The sequence below is a fragment of the Fulmarus glacialis genome, unplaced genomic scaffold, assembly GCF_000690835.1.
Source record: "Fulmarus glacialis isolate BGI_N327 unplaced genomic scaffold, ASM69083v1 scaffold6692, whole genome shotgun sequence".
NCBI classification, from domain to species: Eukaryota; Metazoa; Chordata; class Aves; order Procellariiformes; family Procellariidae; genus Fulmarus; species Fulmarus glacialis.
This window is the reverse complement of record NW_009198373.1, coordinates 682-19,109: the sequence shown is the minus strand read 5'-3', so window position 1 is coordinate 19,109 and position 18,428 is coordinate 682. Positions and strand designations below refer to the sequence as shown.

General features: G+C 35.4%; 1 protein-coding gene across 1 annotated transcript in view; it reads right to left on the bottom strand.

The window, feature by feature from the left end:
• Positions 1-14,762, bottom strand: part of TNFRSF19 (tumor necrosis factor receptor superfamily, member 19) — a 33,168-nt gene extending 18,406 nt beyond the window's left edge. The window contains exons 1-2 of the mRNA XM_009572865.1: positions 14,586-14,762; positions 11,157-11,242 (exon numbers count right to left, since the gene is read on the bottom strand). Of these exons, the coding sequence (XP_009571160.1) occupies positions 11,157-11,242; positions 14,586-14,728 (229 nt within the window). The 5' untranslated portion in view covers positions 14,729-14,762. The remainder of the gene's footprint in view (positions 1-11,156; positions 11,243-14,585) is intronic.
• Between the last annotated feature and the right edge of the window lie 3,666 nt (positions 14,763-18,428).

The window sequence follows — 18,428 nt, the reverse complement described above, 5'->3', positions numbered from 1 at the left end:
GTCCAGAATTTACCATTTGTTTTACATTATTTTCCTTTCTGTAGATCTTCTGCTGTTGACGAATGTGGTAGGAGTTTATGCTACAACCTTCTCAGTAAGTGCACCAATGTATCTTCCTGTTCACTACTAGATCACTTGTTTCCGTAAAATCAGAAAATTCCTTGTCTGAGGTCTCTGTTACTCTGTCAGCATGGATAGAAATTAGTCATCAGGGTCAAAAGGATTTAAAAGGGATAATAAATGACAACAGTATTGTATATCCTGTGTTCGCTTAGGAAACCAAACTGAAGACGACACAATTCTAATCTTGCCATGTATCTTAAGAGGTTTGTAATAACACTTGAATTTACAATTCTGAAATTATTTTTAGCAGCCAAAAATGACAACTGCCACACCTATAGGCCACTGGCAACATTCAGTATGCTTCAAATATGTAATAGTTAAAAACAATTAAAGACAAATTCTCTGTTCTCAGAAACCTGGCCTTCAGTGGCCAGGAAGGAAAAAGGACTTTCCCCCCAAAGAATGCTAAACTGCCAGGAAGGAAAATTCTTTCACAGATCCAGAGAGTGGTACGATATGGGCATTAAATAAATGATCTATGTGCTCAATGATAACCACCAAACACTCTGATAGGTGTTCAGTCAACAAACCCAATTCAGTTCAATCTAGATAAATCTAGAACTTAAATGATAGGGATGTAGAATGACAGGAAACATTTGACTGTCAGCAAGAAAGCACTTCCTATCGATAGCCTCTTACAGCCTGAGGAAAGTCTGTGAGGGTCAATCAGCACAAGGGTGGGACACAAGCCCACCAATCCTGGAAGAGGAAACCTTATGGTAGTGTCCACCTGCATCACATCACAAGCTTGCACAAAGTAACAGCAAGAAAAAACTAGAAAGGGTTGTTTTGGTTTGGTATTTTTTTTTCTGTTGGAAGAACTAGAGCCTACCTTCATTCGTCAGCTAGCAACTGAAGTAGTGATCTTCATGAATCTCTACCATCAGAGAGACAGTAAACTGTGAATCCTTAAAAAGTACAAATGCCTTAATTGTCATGTTGAGATAAAATGAGTATTCTACCTCCTTATTTGTCACTTTCTAGCACCAACAGCATTTTGCATAAAATGTATATATATGACTGCCCTTGAATCAAAGGAAAGAGTATTATTTTCAGACCCACATAAAAAACCTAACCTTTACTTTTGCCAGGACAAAGTGAGGTTACAATATTGTTTATTTACTGAAAGATGGATGGTTTTCACTGTAGGTGTATCAGTTTGGGCTTCCTTCTTCCTCAATCAGACAGATTTCACATACAAAAAGCTCTTCACTGTGGAACTTGCTATCTACATTTTGATCCAGAAGAAAGTTTCACAATCCATTAAGACACACAGTCTTAATTATGGCAACATGTGTGAAATCAATCTAACAAACCACATTTTGCCAAAAGAAAAATCACATACTATAATTACCATATGTAATAAAAGGAAAGGTTTAACAATTTCCTTGAAAAATGACACACAGAAAAAGGGGATTCAAAGTACATCCTTCTGTAGAGCCTCCAGAAAGAAATACTACCAAGAAATATGCATTAAAGCCAAACTTTGTTTGGCTTTGCACTGCTACTGCAAAGTCGATGTTAGTGAACCATACCTTGATCTTGCATATGCCACGTAAATATTTATTTGTATCTCAAGGACATTTTGTGTTTTTACAGCTGCTCAGAAAATATTTTCATTACAGAAGTACAAATACAATTATAATCAAGAAAAAGACAGTACTTTTCTGAATGAAGAGGTATAAAACCTACACCAGTTAATACAGCAGAAATGTCTTTTAATGTTTCTTTTGTGCAGATTCATTCTCTGATGTAGAGGATTACTCATTATAGTGCATGAAGCAGTGCGTTAAACTTTTTTGGTTCAATAAATCATATGTTAGAATGTATTCCTGATATTCCACTTGAATTTACAATTACCAAGTTTCATCCCATTACTCATAAACCAGTTTCTGGAAAACTTTGGCATATTTTCCTTCCTGTTGATCATACTTTTTACTGGGGGGTGGGGGCGCAGGGCGGGGAGAAAAAGAAAAAGAAAAAGATCAGAGGTGAACTTTTCGTCCGTTTATGTTTTTCTTCCTTTTTTTGATATGCATTGATTTTTTTCTAAACTTTTCAGAGCCTTCACAGAGCCGTATTCAGCTTTTTAAATTTCCATTGGATGATATCAGGAGACCTCCTCTAGGATTTGCTTGTCAGTCTGAACGCATCTAGTAATACAAAGATAGCGAGAAGCAAAAGAGAGGACTGCCCATTATTTGAGATTAAAGAGCAGAATAATTGAAATAGAAAGTCTGACCCAGTCACCTGTATTTCACATAAACACGTAAAGCAGGAAGTAGGGAGGAAAGTTTGGTTGATTAGTCAGACAATAATTTAAATGGAAATTCACTAATTTACACCTTAAGCTTTACTTCAAAAATACAACTCAAATTCTTAACTATTTGGACAGATTTCTATTCAATAAACGAATAGTCTTATTGGTATACTTTCATCAGCATATCCAAACAGCAAAGATAGGAGATATGCTTGTCCCCTCTTTCTGAAAAGCTATGAGTATTAAATTGGAATTTATTATTTAAACATCACTTGTGGTTGCAGTCAGAATGGGAGAATTACGAACAATGTCATTATCTTAAGATATCTTGAAACAATTGAGCTGTATTCAGACTTATTAATTTGATAAGGCATGAAACTAGGATCACAAATAGGCACAGGCCCTGCAGTGCTAAGCACTGTACCATCTCGGCTGCATACACAATGCTGGGAACCTACATGTGATGGGAACCTATTTGCGATGTAAGAGTCAAAGAGTAAGGACAAGAAGCCAACACATAGGTAGTCAACATGACAAGGAAAGAATTCTGAACTCAAAGAAGTTATCAAGAAAAGGACTCCCAGCCAATATCCCAACCTGCACTGCTGAGTTTGGCATCAGAAGACACCATACAACAGATTGTCCAATGACGGGTGACAGACTGATTAGCTTGTAGATCCTGATGGTTTCAGTGCCAGCTGGGCACATAGCTGCTCAGTGTTGCAAAAGTTTTGGGATGACCACTGAAGACTACAGAGAACTTCGTAAGTGCCTCCTTAAATGCCAATTCCATTACCTCTTGGATCAACTGTGATAGAGAATGGGGTCTGTATTCTCCAATTAGGCACCTATTGAGAGCATCCTGCCCAGACCATGCATAGGTATTTCCTTCCATAGCAGTCAGGGGAAAGCAGGTGAACCACAACCCTTTTGGCCTGATCTAAAGCTGCAATGTGTCCAAGCCACCTGGACCCAGAATCAGTGGAATACTCCTGGAGACCATAGCCTATGAAAGGTTGTAGGTCCCTTGGGCTTTTAAGTGTTTGCACAGTTAGGTAGCTGTCAAGCAGGACAGTTGGTGATGCAATTTTGGAGTCAGGAGCCTGGTCCTATATGGATATTTAAGCCTTAAGTACTTCTAAATACTTGACAAGTCTAATGCTGCCTATATTAAGCATATTTCTAAAGAATTCACTACTAGCCTAGTTCTTTTAGTTTGTAGCTTGAACTGCATTACTCGAAACTCACTTAGTGAAATAAAATTTCACTGTGCAAAGAAATCTAAGTTAGATTTGAGGTAGCAGGCACAAAATAAGTAACACTGCTTACCATCGTTATAAGAGCTTCAATAAAGATCAGGAAATTTCAACCACATTAGAATTGCTGAAGTTGTTCAGGTTACTATCCTTTTACTATAGACTCAAATGATAAATCTTTCATAACAGAGCAGACATGCTATACTGACTACTTCTGTTCTACAGAAGTTACTAGTAAGTGAATCAATTCATTAGAACAGCCCTCACACCTACAGTTTTGCAGCACTAAGCTATATTACACGATTGGAAATCCTTTGATAAAACAAGTTTTCCTCTGTAAAAAGTAAACTGCATGGAAAAAAACATTTAAGGATAGTGCAAGAAAGTGGACAAAAGTCTAACAGTTTAGACTGACTGGAACCCTGAGAGCTTTGGCTTCCAAATTCTGATTCTTTGGTAAAGTGTCTGGCTGGCTACACAGAAATTCTGTAGGGTTTGGGAGCAGCACCTCCTTGCAACGTGATTTCAACTTTTTAAGCTACATTTTCAAGCTACATTTTCTTCTATGGAAAATAATTCTTTTTTTTCCCCACTGTGTTTTGGTGTACTCTGCACCTTTTTTTTTTTTTCTTCTTTTTTTTGGAGGAGGAGGAGGAGTAAAGGGGATGGTGGATAGAAATGAGGGAAACACTTCTGACCAGTTCTGTCTACTAACTCTAATACATATTCAGTGATAACAAGCTACATAATGAAGTGCTTCTACAGATATTATATATTCTATAGAATATATCTCTATATATCTATATATAGATACTATATACTCTATAGGCACAGAAAGGAGAGGTACAGAGTTAGTGAAAGTAAGTTGGGAAATGCGTATGTAAAAAAAGGCTGTTCTCCGAGCTAGGCAAGAAGAAAGTTTTAGAACATGATTAAACTATGCAATGAATCTAAATCTCCTCTCCATTAAGTAATGTTTCAGAACCATAACAACTAATTTTAGTGGTAACATCTCTGTTATTAAAAGAAGGAAAAAATCTGCCCTCTCTTTGTTTGCAAGTTTTTGTTTTAGGAGAGCCCTGCATGTAAAGCAAATTCAGAACAGGAACAAAAGGAGCTGTTTGACTCTTAAGTCATACATGAATCTTTCCCCAATGGGTCAGAAGCATCACAATTATCAAGGACAAGGAATTGAAAACATTTAGGTTTTCTAGGTTAACTTTCTTTGATCTATGATGAATGAAAGAAATAAAATTGTAATAAAACTTTGTAAGACATGGATAGCAATTCTCATCTCTCTGAAACACCTAGTCAAATTTGTTTCAGACTTCCTGAAGATAAGTTACTCTACCATCAGGTCACATATGGAAAATATCAGACTGACTTATTACATTTTTACAAAAGTGTACATTTCAGTTACGAGATAATGGAAAGCTAATGTCTCTGTAATAAAACAGTGCTGATATTTATAAGCTAGTGATGCTATTAGCTGTACTTAAATTAGTTGTCACTCCTTATGACTTTTGTGAAAGTTTTATACAACATTCCAGCTGCTTTCTATCACAGTGTTCAACATGGCAAAGGGGATTATGAGAGATGCTGTGAGGTAACCCCAAACCAGAAAAAATACTGAAATAAGATGGACATACATGTTGGAATAGAACCAAGTAATTAAGAATGGTTTTGCTTGTTATATATTTTCAGCTGCCAGTTGCCTCATATGCACATAAGCGGCCTACCTTCAAAGGCTGCTTTGCATTACTAATACAAAGTTTACTGTATAAAGCAACCAATAAAAATTACAGAAAAACTTTATAGCTAGAAAAACATTATCTGGAGTCTGACAACTTTCAAACCACAAAATTCTGTAAACAGAAAAAAGAAAGTGATACGAGTAAATTAAAATTCCACTATGTTAACAGAGGAACTAACGTGGAATTGAACGTCATCCAAAAATTACTCTCAACTTAAAATGCTGTATTTATGTTTAATGAAATAATGTAAAAAACTCCAGCAAAGCTGAGACAGTGGGAATTTTTCTCTTTTACCACTAGCAAAAGTATTTTACAGAATACATATGTAGCAAGCAAGCTTCCATCCCCCTCCTTGCTTTTAATCATGTATTTTGTCACCCTACAATATTACCCTGCAGACTGTAATTTCTAGCTTTTTATCTTCTTTGTCCTTGTATACCCCACATACCCATTACACTCACATGAAAGTTTACAAAATCACAGATCCTAATCTTGTAAATGTAAATAAGTAGATTCATACCAAATCTTACTTTTCCTATACCAGCTACTTTTAACACCAGGAAGAAGGAAATACCACCACATTTTATCCCTTAAATAGCACCTTTCATTAGTGAAAGAACATACCTTGTAGATTTAGAGAGTGAGACTCAGCTGCAGTTTAGGACACTTACATTTAATTCTCAGAAAAACAATTCTATAAACATACAGAAACGAACTAATTAAAAAAAATCTACAGAAGAAAACTGTAAAAGGAGCTTTGCGATCAATCCTAGTGGAGGTATTCAAAGTGTCATAGAAGTTCCTTAAAGAAACAAAGTTTAAAGCAGGTAAGATATGGATGGCTCACATGAAAATGTAATGTTTTCACTATGATCTGCTATATGTGTTTTGTCTCAACAAGCCATAGTCTTTACTTTTATTCCTCATCTTAGTAAAAACTGTTTATTTTCTAGTTCGAGATATTCTTCATACTTGAAACCACTATCACTGAAATCAGTATCTCAACGCATGGCTCACGGCAAAAAAAGTAGCAATTTTAGACCCGAGTGCAGGTTTATTTCAAATGCACATGATGTTACAATCAAGTGCTGTAACTTACTCAACAAAACATTTCTGCTTCATTGAAGCAAAGAATGCATTTATTTCCTGGAACATGTAGAGGCTAGTTTCCAAGCTCCACATGGAATGGTATCCCACCCCCATCCTGTCCCCCTGCAGCTTCCCATGCTCCTTGCTTTACCTCATGAAGACAAGCAGAAGTAGTCCTGGAGAAGGAAGAATGAGTTTGGCTGGATATACTGGATATATTTTTTAAAAATAATATGATAGTGCAGATAATTACAAAAAAAAGGACAAGGCTGTTCCTTTGGTGGTGGTTTGGCTGTAAAATGCTCTTGGCGCCTAGGTGTTTATTTCCTCTCTTCTTTGACTCTCACAATTTATTCCAATTTAACTGTTTGTAGAGCCAAATTCTAGACTGAATTTGCACATAACAGGGGAACACCACTGGCTGTAGATTAGTCCAGAAAGGAACAGCAATGTGGAAGTGCTAGGAACTATTTTTTTAATACAGCTCAAAAAAGTTCAATGTCACAGGTTCTTCTGGTTAGTAGAAAGCCTGTCGAGAGGCTAAAGGATTCTGGTGACTGATGCTGTTCTGCATTTTGAATTGAACAATACAACAGGAACCACTTGTAGGGAATAGCTGATGTAGTCAAGCTGATAAAATAATCCTATTGCTTTAATTTTAATCTGCCATTTTCTTATGACCAAAGGAAGATAAAGAGTATGGTTTCTAATGTTTTTTGTTTATTTGCTAAGACAGACTAGCTGAAAACATAAAGCTTGCTCAAAGAAAGCAATGGGATCTTTGGAAAATCTTCTGCCCCTTACCCCAGGCTTTCCCACACCTCTCCTTCACTTGTGCCACCACAAGTGTTCTGGGGTTAACAAACCCATTAGATTTAAAAATAACCTTAAGAAGGGAGTTACTTTAATTCTTTTTATATCACGGATAGATTCACAAACTAGTTACTGAAGAGTTTCATTAGCAGTTTAAGCATAACCATTGGGGCAGCACAACACTGGCCTGAGCAGACAGGAGAGTGAACTCTGCAAGCCTAAATTGGTGCTGAGAAAAAAGAATCATTGAACCGCACCTACGTCACTGTTTCTCTACTGAACAGATACCAGTTTGGGACAGTCTATGCTACCTCCCATTTCAGAAATTACATCTTTGATTGATTGGGTTTTCAATCTAGTTCCCAGTTCAAAGGACTCCTTTTCTGTCATTAAGTTGAGAAAAAAATGTCTTCAGGTGAGAAAAATGTTTTCAGTTTACAAAATGAACATCAATAGTAATTTTAAAAACATGCTTTCATTTCTAATCTAATGTTTAGATGCTGACCCTATATACAGGATTGGTATTTACAGTTTATTTACCTGAACTAAGCAAATTAAAATATAACTATATCATTGTGTATTTAATTTTCTGACATCCTAAAAACACACATAAGTCATTGTGTCCCCTTTAAAGTTTACACAAAGGTGATAGCAGTTCTCCTGGCCTCTAATACTCTCTTTACTTGTTCATTACAGAATCCTTTCAACTTTGCCTCTAGCAATTCACAAACTCATTTTTTCATGAGTAAATATTTAAACCAGATCTGTTTTAAAATGTCTACAGAAAGAAAGAAGATAAAAGCAAGTATTTAGATTTATAGCTAACCAGGTAATAATCAACTGCTACTAGTGCTGAAAGAACTTCATCCATGTCTCAGCTTTAACATGAACCTTTAGTCCAGGTAGGGGGCTGTGAGCCTTTGTGCCCTTATGGTAATGTTCTTAAGCAAACAAAAGATTGCCACACACCTCACAAGACCATTAATTCATTGAAACAGGACATTTAAACTTTTCCTTTTCATCTCTAATATAAATGAGTTAGCTGCACTAATATTTGACTTTCTGTTTCACAGTGGAAAGAAAGAAGGATAAGAAAGGCAGAGAATTAGAACTTAGTCCTCTGGATCATTGACAACTTGCCCCATACACTTAATGGTCTGTCTCCATTTAACTTAAAGTAATGCCATCTTAAACATCTTAACTATCAAAATATACTCATTAGGTGGAAAAAGCTTGCTTTCACACACTGTTATTTGTACTTCCTTGTAGAATCATGTTTTTAACTTAGTCTTAAAACTGAGATATTTCCACCTATTTGATGTTAAAAACAGATTCAGTTCATTTACCTATTATTGATGGAATAACTTCCTAGGCTGCTCTGAGGCAGGCATGTACACTCTTCTAAACTGAGACAGCTTATGTTAGAGACCTGAAGAACCAATATACAAATTCCGAACAAAAGCCTTCTGAAAACCACAGTGACATATGGTAATTGCACTTCATGGTAAGGTTTCCTTCTTTAAGATTTTAATGGTTGGTTAGTATGTAAATAAAGAACATTTGAATGATTTCAAACTTTTTAGTATTGCTTCTGTAAAAGCTGGAAAAAATACTTGCCAATTCTCACAACTTGCCACCAGAAATATGAAAAATGAAAAACAAGCAACTTAACAGCTCTGTTACTTAGTCAAAGGCTTTGTCACAGCCATGAGATTAGGGAACAAAGAAGTCTCTAATCTGGATTTACCATTGCAGTTTGTGCCAGAGAAAATGCTCTTCTCCATGAGATTGTCTGTTGCTCACTTAAAATTAGTAGTAGCTTCCTAACTGTTCAATTTAGGATCCAAGCTTAGGCTCAATTACAAAAGCCAAATCACTGTAAACTAAACAATTTCAGAAGACTTGGTAATCATTCTTTCACCATCTTTCAAAGATCAAAATTTGTGATTTTGGAAGAGATGGAAATACACGTATGAGTCACTAACTACAGTCAAAGTGGAAAGATAAGGACGGTAATTTCTTCTTCTTCCCTGTCTTCGATTGCCCCAGAGAGCAGAATTCGTGTTTGAATAGCATGCTTGCTTAGAAAAAGGGAACAAACAAGAAAAGAGGAAAAATTGCATAAAATGAATTTATGAGTGAGATATCCTAGATCAGAATAATACTATTGCATACTGCTGCACTTCGGATTTCACTAACTTTTTTTGTAGATAAAAAGAGAGTAAAAACAAATGAAGGGGAGAATACTTAATTTGATCAATTGGAGGATTAAAATAAATGTACATATGAAATTGCCTGTTTGGGTTCAAACTCTGTCTAGAAATACCTTCTGCAACTCATTGAATTTGAAGTTATTTGCTCCAGTAAGTCAAGATCAGCATTTCATTCTTGGCAAAGTCCGTAGTGTTTGCTATGAAGAACATACTTTCTCTAAACACTTTTAAGATATGTTGTCTACACCATAAAAATAGTTGAAAATTTTTGAATTTACTTTCTAGGCTTATATTATACATGGGCAGGAGTTACTACTGCAAACATTGTAACTTATTTGACTTATTCTTTTTATAGAAATCTGATTTACTAGTTTTCAATGTTGCAATCTTTAATAAACATTAAATCATTCTGATTCAGAGGTATATAATTAAATTCTCTCAAACCATAAGAGAAATGCACAGGAAACCACAATTATAAAGACTTTTACTATTAAAGATACTGTCTGAGAATCTGATTTTGTAAGTTTATTCCCCAAAGGGCACTAAAACTAGAATGGAAGTAAAACAAGGAAGTTTGGCTCATTTGAAAAATGACTATCTAAGCAATATATGAAATGCTGAAGAATCCTTATTTCATTAAATTTAATACAATATAAGACTATTTAAAAGTATCATTTTAATGCACAATAGCATATACTTGACTATATTTTAATTTAGGACAATTAAAAAAGAAAGAATGTTTATAAGAAACAGTGTGTCCTTATTAAAGTAGCATGAAGCATTTCAGAAATTTGACAATTCATTCTTTCTATAAACAATTGTTTCTGTTTGGAATAGGGGAAAAAAACTCCCAAAACATAACTTCACAGTTACAGAAACAAAAAAGTAAACCCAAGGTTTACCACAAGATTATGTTGAATCAATTTTATTTTTCATATTATAAAGTAGACAGCAATAAATGCAACAAGAATAATTCATTCCTTTTATTGAATTAAAAACTTGATGGGATGTAGACCATCAGTAGTCTTGGAAGAAGTAGTAAAAAGGCTTCTGTTGCAGAATAAAGAGGTTCTCTCCTTTTAAAGAGATTCTAATCCTCTCGTTGGCCAAAAACAAATACAGAAACTAATTACTCATTTCCTTCTTCATGTATACAGTACTATAAAGTTATTTATTTATATTGTTCTCTCTCACTGTAACCTCAGTACAAAAGTTATTTTTAAAGTTATCAATAAATTACCCCTTTTGGGTGTCAGGAAAGAATTCATACTCACTGAGAGACCCACCTAATAGTAGGCAGAGGGTCTAGGAAGGCTGCCTTTCTTTTGGCATTAACACAAAACAGAAACGAAAATTAATATGACACAGAAGTGGAGTCCACAGAAGTGGAGTCAAGTCTCGCTAATCACGTGGTGTGAACAGGAATGTTTATCCTCAGGTGACTGGCTATACGAGGGAACTTTGCAATAATAGTGCTGGACCTGCTTAAGTGTGTTAACAAAACCATTTACTAACAAGAAAATGAGCCTTTAAAAGAATTCTTCATAACTGTGACTGCCATTTTTTGCCAAGCTTTTAAGTTAAAACAGAAAACATTCTAAAGCAAAAAAATGTAATCCCACTCCAACAGGAGGAAAAGAACACTTACAGTGAGGCTCATAGGGAGGAGGAGGATCACCACAAGGAACACACTCCATGTCTTGAAAGCCTCCAAGCTTAGTCTTCCTATAAAATCTACAAGATAAAGAAATGAAAAAAACAGTTAATCAAAATCAATTATTTTTTGTCACAAAATTAATCAGGTGTTTTAACAAAATCCTCTATAACTGCAAACTTTTGTCAATCTGTGTCCCAATGCAAACTATCAGAAAATAGAAGCAAATAAAAGTAAACAAAAGTACATTAGATATTAATTAATAGTACACCAGTAGATGTAAAGTAAATTCAGGAAAAATTCTAAATCTGTCAGTCCAAATGCATAGTCGCTATAATCTTATATTCACATAAGAAATAAACAATTCTGGAGACTTCACACAGAAATCAATATTCTGTTTGCCACATAGATCACAACATAGAAGACAAGTATGATGAACTTACATTATGCAAGCTTATTTACACATTTAAAAAAATAAAAGTGAACTGATTAATCTACATAACTATCCTAAAAGAAATAAGGTATTACAAGGTAATTATCACCACTAACAGTATATAATGGACTAGACATCAATGCTTTCTAGTTAAAATCCCTAAGATATCCTCTAGCTCAGAGAAGCAAAAATCACTCATAAATTGGTTCGTTTATGTACTTGTACAGAAGGGCATCCCCCAAAAAAGTTTTAACATGCTGTGTGACAAAATCTTCAGAAAATAAGATTATTCTGACTGTTTTGTAGAACAGCAAAACAGTAAAAATGGCTTTTCAGAACTATATTTTAACAAACCAACAATCCCTCTCTGATTCTTCGTTCTCCTCCAGGAAGATCTTCACTACCAACCAAAATCACAACGTGCATGGACTGTGAATGCAAATTAACAAAGTGTCCACATGAGTCCCAATCTACATTATTCAATTCTCCACTTTGTTTTCATATTCTCACTTAAACGTATACTTTAAAAATTCTAGATAGCAAGCATTTGAAGATACGAAAAAATGGATATTGCAAATAGAAGTATCAGTCAGATGGTTTAGATAAGTAATAGCAATGGGAGACCACAAGCAGTAACAGATGAACAATAAAATAAAAAACTCTAAAGCAAATTAAGCAGCCAGCTACTCATTCCTAAAGAAATTAATGCAAAAACATTAAAAGAAAAAAAAAAAAAAAGGCTGTCATACCCAAGGAGACATTTTATTCTAAAGACCCTTCAAGAACTTTACTATTGAATTTATGTTCGAAGAACTTACTTACTACAATGACAGGCAAAAGCCCACATTCCTAAACCAGCGAACAAGACTAGTATCAAATGAAAAAACAGAATTTTAGAGTGTTATGTTTCAAATTTGTATGAGAGTATGAAATCCTTTAAAGAACTTATCTACAACAGCTCCCTAATCAAGTAGGTCTGTCTGTCTTTAACCAGTCATTAGTCACTAAGCTAGAATCAATAGTTGTGGTCTGTTCAAGATGAGTACATGAATTAAGTGTTTTCTGTAGTGCTAGTAGCACATTAAATAAAAGGTATTAACTCTAATGATGTTAAATTACTAACACTGCAAATGCCATTAAAGTATGAAGACTGTATCAGCTAAAGCAAACAGCTTTCCAACTGCTCAAGAAACTCATGCTTCAACAATGTGAACAGAAACAGATTCATAGGCTGTAAGACTGAAGGGGCCGCTGTGATCACCTACTCTGAAAGAAATGTGTTAATATTTGTTTTTAGCTGACATGCTCACTGTAGTGTTTTGAAGCTGAACAATAGGGAACAGCATGTTGGAAATCCATGCAAAACAGAAATAAGTATGATGGCCGAGAGGTAAAACATTAGCTAAACCATTTGGTTTGGCTAGCTATATCCTCCATTCACTTCAGCAGCATCTAAACTGATGGACAGGTATGAGTGGTGGCATGTTCTACAGTTCTGTTCCCCAAAACGTCCAGAGCAGATGATCTGTGACTCCCCTACCCATGACTCCCTCCCTCCTCATGTTTCCAACTTTTCTGCCAGTAAAAGCAGGTTGTGGCAACAGCTCTCATTTTAACACATACTCAACACACGTATCTAGAATACTTTCTAGACCAGAATACTAAGAAGCATTTCCAGGTCCCCCAGTTTAGATTTACGCTTAATTCATGTTTTATTCTGGCTTGGTTTTTGTTCCTCTCTCATCTTCCAAAATTTATCTTATGTTGTTTACACCACAAGAAGAAAATTTTCTCCCTGCTGACAGCCAAATAAGCCCTACAATACATATATATTAATGTGCAATAAGAGCATAAATCAATCCACCATGTGGCTGCAGGTACCATCAAAAGTGGTTGTGAATAACATCTAACGCCTGGGGCTGCACCTTCTTATACCGTGACTTAAACTAACATTAGTTACCAAAGCTTTACTAAGTGTTTTTAAATGAAGAGACCTTGCTTCTGGCTTCAGAGGAATAACTGTAGGAGCTTCAACAGTGTTCTGGTATTTGATAGCTGGTATCATAAAAAAAGTATACAAAAATAAATAAAATTAAATGGCTGAGAAATATATAGGAAACAAATGTATGAACTTTTAAGCATCTCTGAAATAAATACCCTGAAAATACAAAGGCTGTTACAACTGCAGATCAGTTCTCATAACATACTCCTATCAATTAAACTACCAATCCACAATTCAAAATAGCATCAGAAAACCTTTTAGAAAAATTCATGGCAGGTCTTTACAATAGCGGAACTTGGCCACAATGTAAAGAATAGCTTTTTGGAGAGCTTAACACTTAATGCTACCAACAGAGAAGATTAGCAACAGAGATCTGGGATGGCTGGACAAAAAAACTAAGCACAGCTCTTGATTTATAACAGCAGTTTCAGTGAGTCTCCACACTCTTACAATTTGTTCCAAAACAATTTTTTCAGATCCATTTATGATTCTCAGCCAGGATCATGCTCTATGAATCTACCAACATGATGAAGGAAATTCAGGAGCATAAACCACAGCCACTACTTTTGACCTAAAAATACATGTGTATGAGAATTATTAGGCATTGACCTAAGAAGGGGAAAAAAAGCAAGCAAATAATGTGATCAGTCTTCGAGAAGGTTATTGTGTATGTTTCCAAATGTTTAATTCTTTATAACAATGAAGTAAGTCACCAGTAACACTCAATGTTTTGAAGTATTTTGCTCAGGCGCTGCACAGACAATACTCATAGATCAGGTAGGTAATTATCAAACCATTTTTATAGAAGAGATAATAAAGACTGCAATTCTGAAATTTTGTGCTCAGATCATACAGTAAATTATTGGCAAGGCCAAGATTAGAACCTAGGACCTTCATACATACATTTATCCAGAAAACATGAACAAACAAATGTTAATGCAAATTAATTTTGAATTTGTTCAAGTCTCATCTTCAGAAATGGACTTACCCTGGTAAACAGTCTCCACATAGTGCATTGCTGGTGGCAGAACAGTTGGCCTTCTGAAACCGGTTAACTAATGCACAATCCAGACAAGGCTTGCACTTCTGAAAGCCCCAGTCTTCCTTGAATCTGTTTGGCCTGCATGTCATGCACTGTGCATCCTCCCCATATCCAAAGCCGCATTCCTGTAGGGATTAACAAGCAATAGCAAGCTATTCAGTCACTGAAAGCGTGAACAAGAAGAGAATGCTGGGATAAAATGAAGACCTAGTGTAATTATTACTGAGAGTAGGTCTTTCTAGAGACAAAAGCCATCCTTTCAGCAAGTTCAAATGTGTCTTCCACTGCTAATAATCTCCCTTACTTCTATAAATAATACTTAGTCATCCACTTTATTCATGAAACCACTGTGTATTTGAATGATAAAGGGGTTCAAGGACTCCCACAGTTTCATTATTACTAGCTTATGGTAGAATTATTGAGCTGTCTGTTTTTTAATTAGGTCAGTCATGTGAAAGTGCAGAAACTGGGACAAGTGAAGTATAAAGGCACTTACTCAGTTACAAAACCAGCAAAGAAGCACTTTGATATTAAGGTTCATAGCTAAGGCGAACAAAGTTAATTGCTGAAGAGAGTGCACTGATCTTCAAAGGCTTAGAATTTCTGTTACCAAATAAAACAGAGCTGGTTAATGACCATCAGCTAGGCATGAAACATTGCTTAGCCACTAAGAATTTCAGAAACTCAATCCGCTCCAATTCTAACAGTTCTTAAACTGTTGGAAAAGCTTAATAGCTCTGTGGATCACAGGGAGGCACGATATTTTACTATACAAGGAGTATCGTTATGGTTGGTTATCTATCCCAAATTTAGCTGTTTAAAGAAATTATTTCCATTCATTCGCAAAAGGACACTTAATACAACTGACAGGCTGCAAAGAGAAACACTTCACCCAACAATATGTAATAGTTTGGGGACTGAATTCTATAAACTGATTACCGAGAACTATCAATCCATTTCATTTTTATGTCACTATTCCTCAGATTTATCAAGTTACTAAGAGTTGCTATTCCTTTTTCTCATCTGGATATCCTATTAATTTTTTTGCAGTACTTCGGAGTTAGATTTGATGCATTAGTGACACACCACAAAACGGCAAGAGGAATACAACAAATTGCTGGAAAGGACTTATTGGGAAGGGAGTAGGTGGGAAATGCACAATGTGAGGACCTCCTTCTCCAGTATGTGGGGTCTCAGTGGAAGAACAGGGCATCTTCCCAGTGGGGAAAACTGCAGGAAATCTTCAACTGGGACAACTTAAGGGAAGGTTTCCACCAGTTTCTTCCATAACACATGCACGTTCGATGCATATAAATAACTTTTTCCAAAGTCACCCACCTAAGCAAATCTGCTGCAGTAAAAACCTTTGAACCTTACAAATGCACTCAGGATTCTTCAAAGTTCTGCACTGAGAAAGCATCTATGGAACAAGCTATGTGATGGAGTTGGCCAACAAGCTATGTGATGGAGTTGGCCAATATTTGCAATGATAAAGTAACAACTTCAGATGCATTTTACTGGACATTTTAAGAATTTTCAATTTTCTTTTACGTTAAGAATATCTTTACTGTCCTCTGAAGAAGAACAAGCACTCAAGTACACAGAAAATTAACAATTCTAAGAAAGCAACTACAAATGGACACTAAGAACAGTCGTCTTCTGTCTCTAGACCCAGGAATTTAAAAAGTAAGTTTTAATTTTTGTTTTGTTTTTTTAGCGGAAATGTAGTTTAATATCGACTATTATTCAGATTAAGGAGTAGACAGACAAATCATTGCAGTTAGTACCAAAAAAAAAGCAAACTACAGTTTCATATACTGTACAGCTTTTTGAGATACTGACACTAATAAAGCTGGTAGGCAAAAGGGGATAAAAATATTTGAATTTTTTTTTTTAATTTACTTCAGCCATAGAACATTTTCTACCATTTTATTTCAAACCTAAGAGTTTCTGCTAGGAATCGATGCCAAAACAATGGAGGTTCTAGGAGTTCTATTTTATGTCACCTAGAAATATCTTACTGTGTTCAGTTTTACACTCAATTTCATTTATGCAATTTTAAGACTGTATACAAAGCTACATGATTACCACCAGGGACTGGAACTTCTAACTAACTTCTGTTAGGAGATTTTACTCTTCCTAATTCTAAATAAACTTTTTCACTGAATCTCATTATTCCTTAACACATTCTTTCTAAATACCTATTCTTTACTCTTTCTATTTAGATCATCCAAATAGTGTTATAGGATATATTATATAGCTCAGTCAAACCATGTATATTTGGATCGTTTGATAAATCACTTGGAATCAGTCCCTCCCAAGTCCTAGTAAACTTTCAAATATAAGGCTTAAATTAACTTAATTAGAAGTTTTCCTTTCCAGACTACCTTTGAAGTTTCTGATCAAAAACAAGCAAACACCAGGAAATAAAGTTAGAATTAAACGCCTTCAACTCACTGGCCCAAACTGCCAAAGCTTGAGTAAGTTGTTTCTAGCTCTATCAGATCTGCTTTGCTATAGTTGGATGTATGGACACATTTTAGTGGTCCCTTGTAACGTAAAATGGTTTACTTTAAAGCTATAAAAATGGTGGATGCACTATAAAGAAATCTTCTGCCCAAGTAATTTACAGTCTCCAGTCTTTTCAAAGATGGCTTCTAAGTCCTTGCCAGGAATTCTGCAGATATAATCCATAACAACTACAACTTTATGTATGTGCTTTTTATGTTCACATAATATTTGAGGTAGTTAACTGCCTGGCAGGTGCAAATAAATATTTAAGCTTGTAAACCAGGCAGAACTTCAAACAGATCTGTACTCATAATTAACCACATTCCCAAAACTGAAGGATAGGATTTACATGATGGATTCAAACCCTCTGAAATCTTGGACTTCATAATTTAGCAGTCCAGCAAAGATACAAACAATTGACTGTTCATGTTTTATCAGTACATGTGCAAAACTGATGTGCACCAGTTTTCTTAGAGCTCTATTTATGAAGTTGTCAAGTTACAAGGCTGACGAGATCTGAATAGTTCCCAACTCCGCTCATTCCTTCTATCCTCCCACTCATATTTTTAAAAAGAGGGATCATCTCCTGTGGCAGTTCACTTCAGGACTGCAGAAAAGAGAAATAAAACTTGTAACCTCAATTAGGTAGATTTCAAAAAAACATTTTTATTTTTGTGCCAGAAAAAAACCCACAAGAGCAGGTAAATATACGCTATATTTATTTCTCCTATTGTAAAGTGTACTGTGAAGAACTCTTAGCCCACTCTTCCCTTTCCACTTCCCCATTTCAATGCTACCATCAATGGTACCAGGTAACATTAATGAAGTATTTCTCTCTCAAATGATACACAATACAAGCCATGAAAACCCAAACACTAATTTAGAAAACTGCACTAAAATTGATGTTTAAAAAAATCCTCAAGATTCAAATGCACTTCTGTTTTCTGGATGTGTATACAGCTTTCACTATCACAGTATTGTGACATCTCATTACCTTTAATGTATGTAACCCCAGAACAACTTTGTTCAGAAATGGGTTTCACTAAGGTACCAAGTGAGATGACTGGTCAAGGCCACCTAGGAATCTGTAGCAAACTAGTTAACTAAACTCATAACTTAGTTTCAAGCTAAAAATATTAAAAGCATACAGTAATACAGACACCTCTTCAAGTACTACCTTCGCAGCGTTAACATTTCTTTCAGTATATGCTACCAAACACTGATTCAGACAGAGCGACCAAAAGTATAGCAGACTATAAATAGAGTTAAGTGGTATGG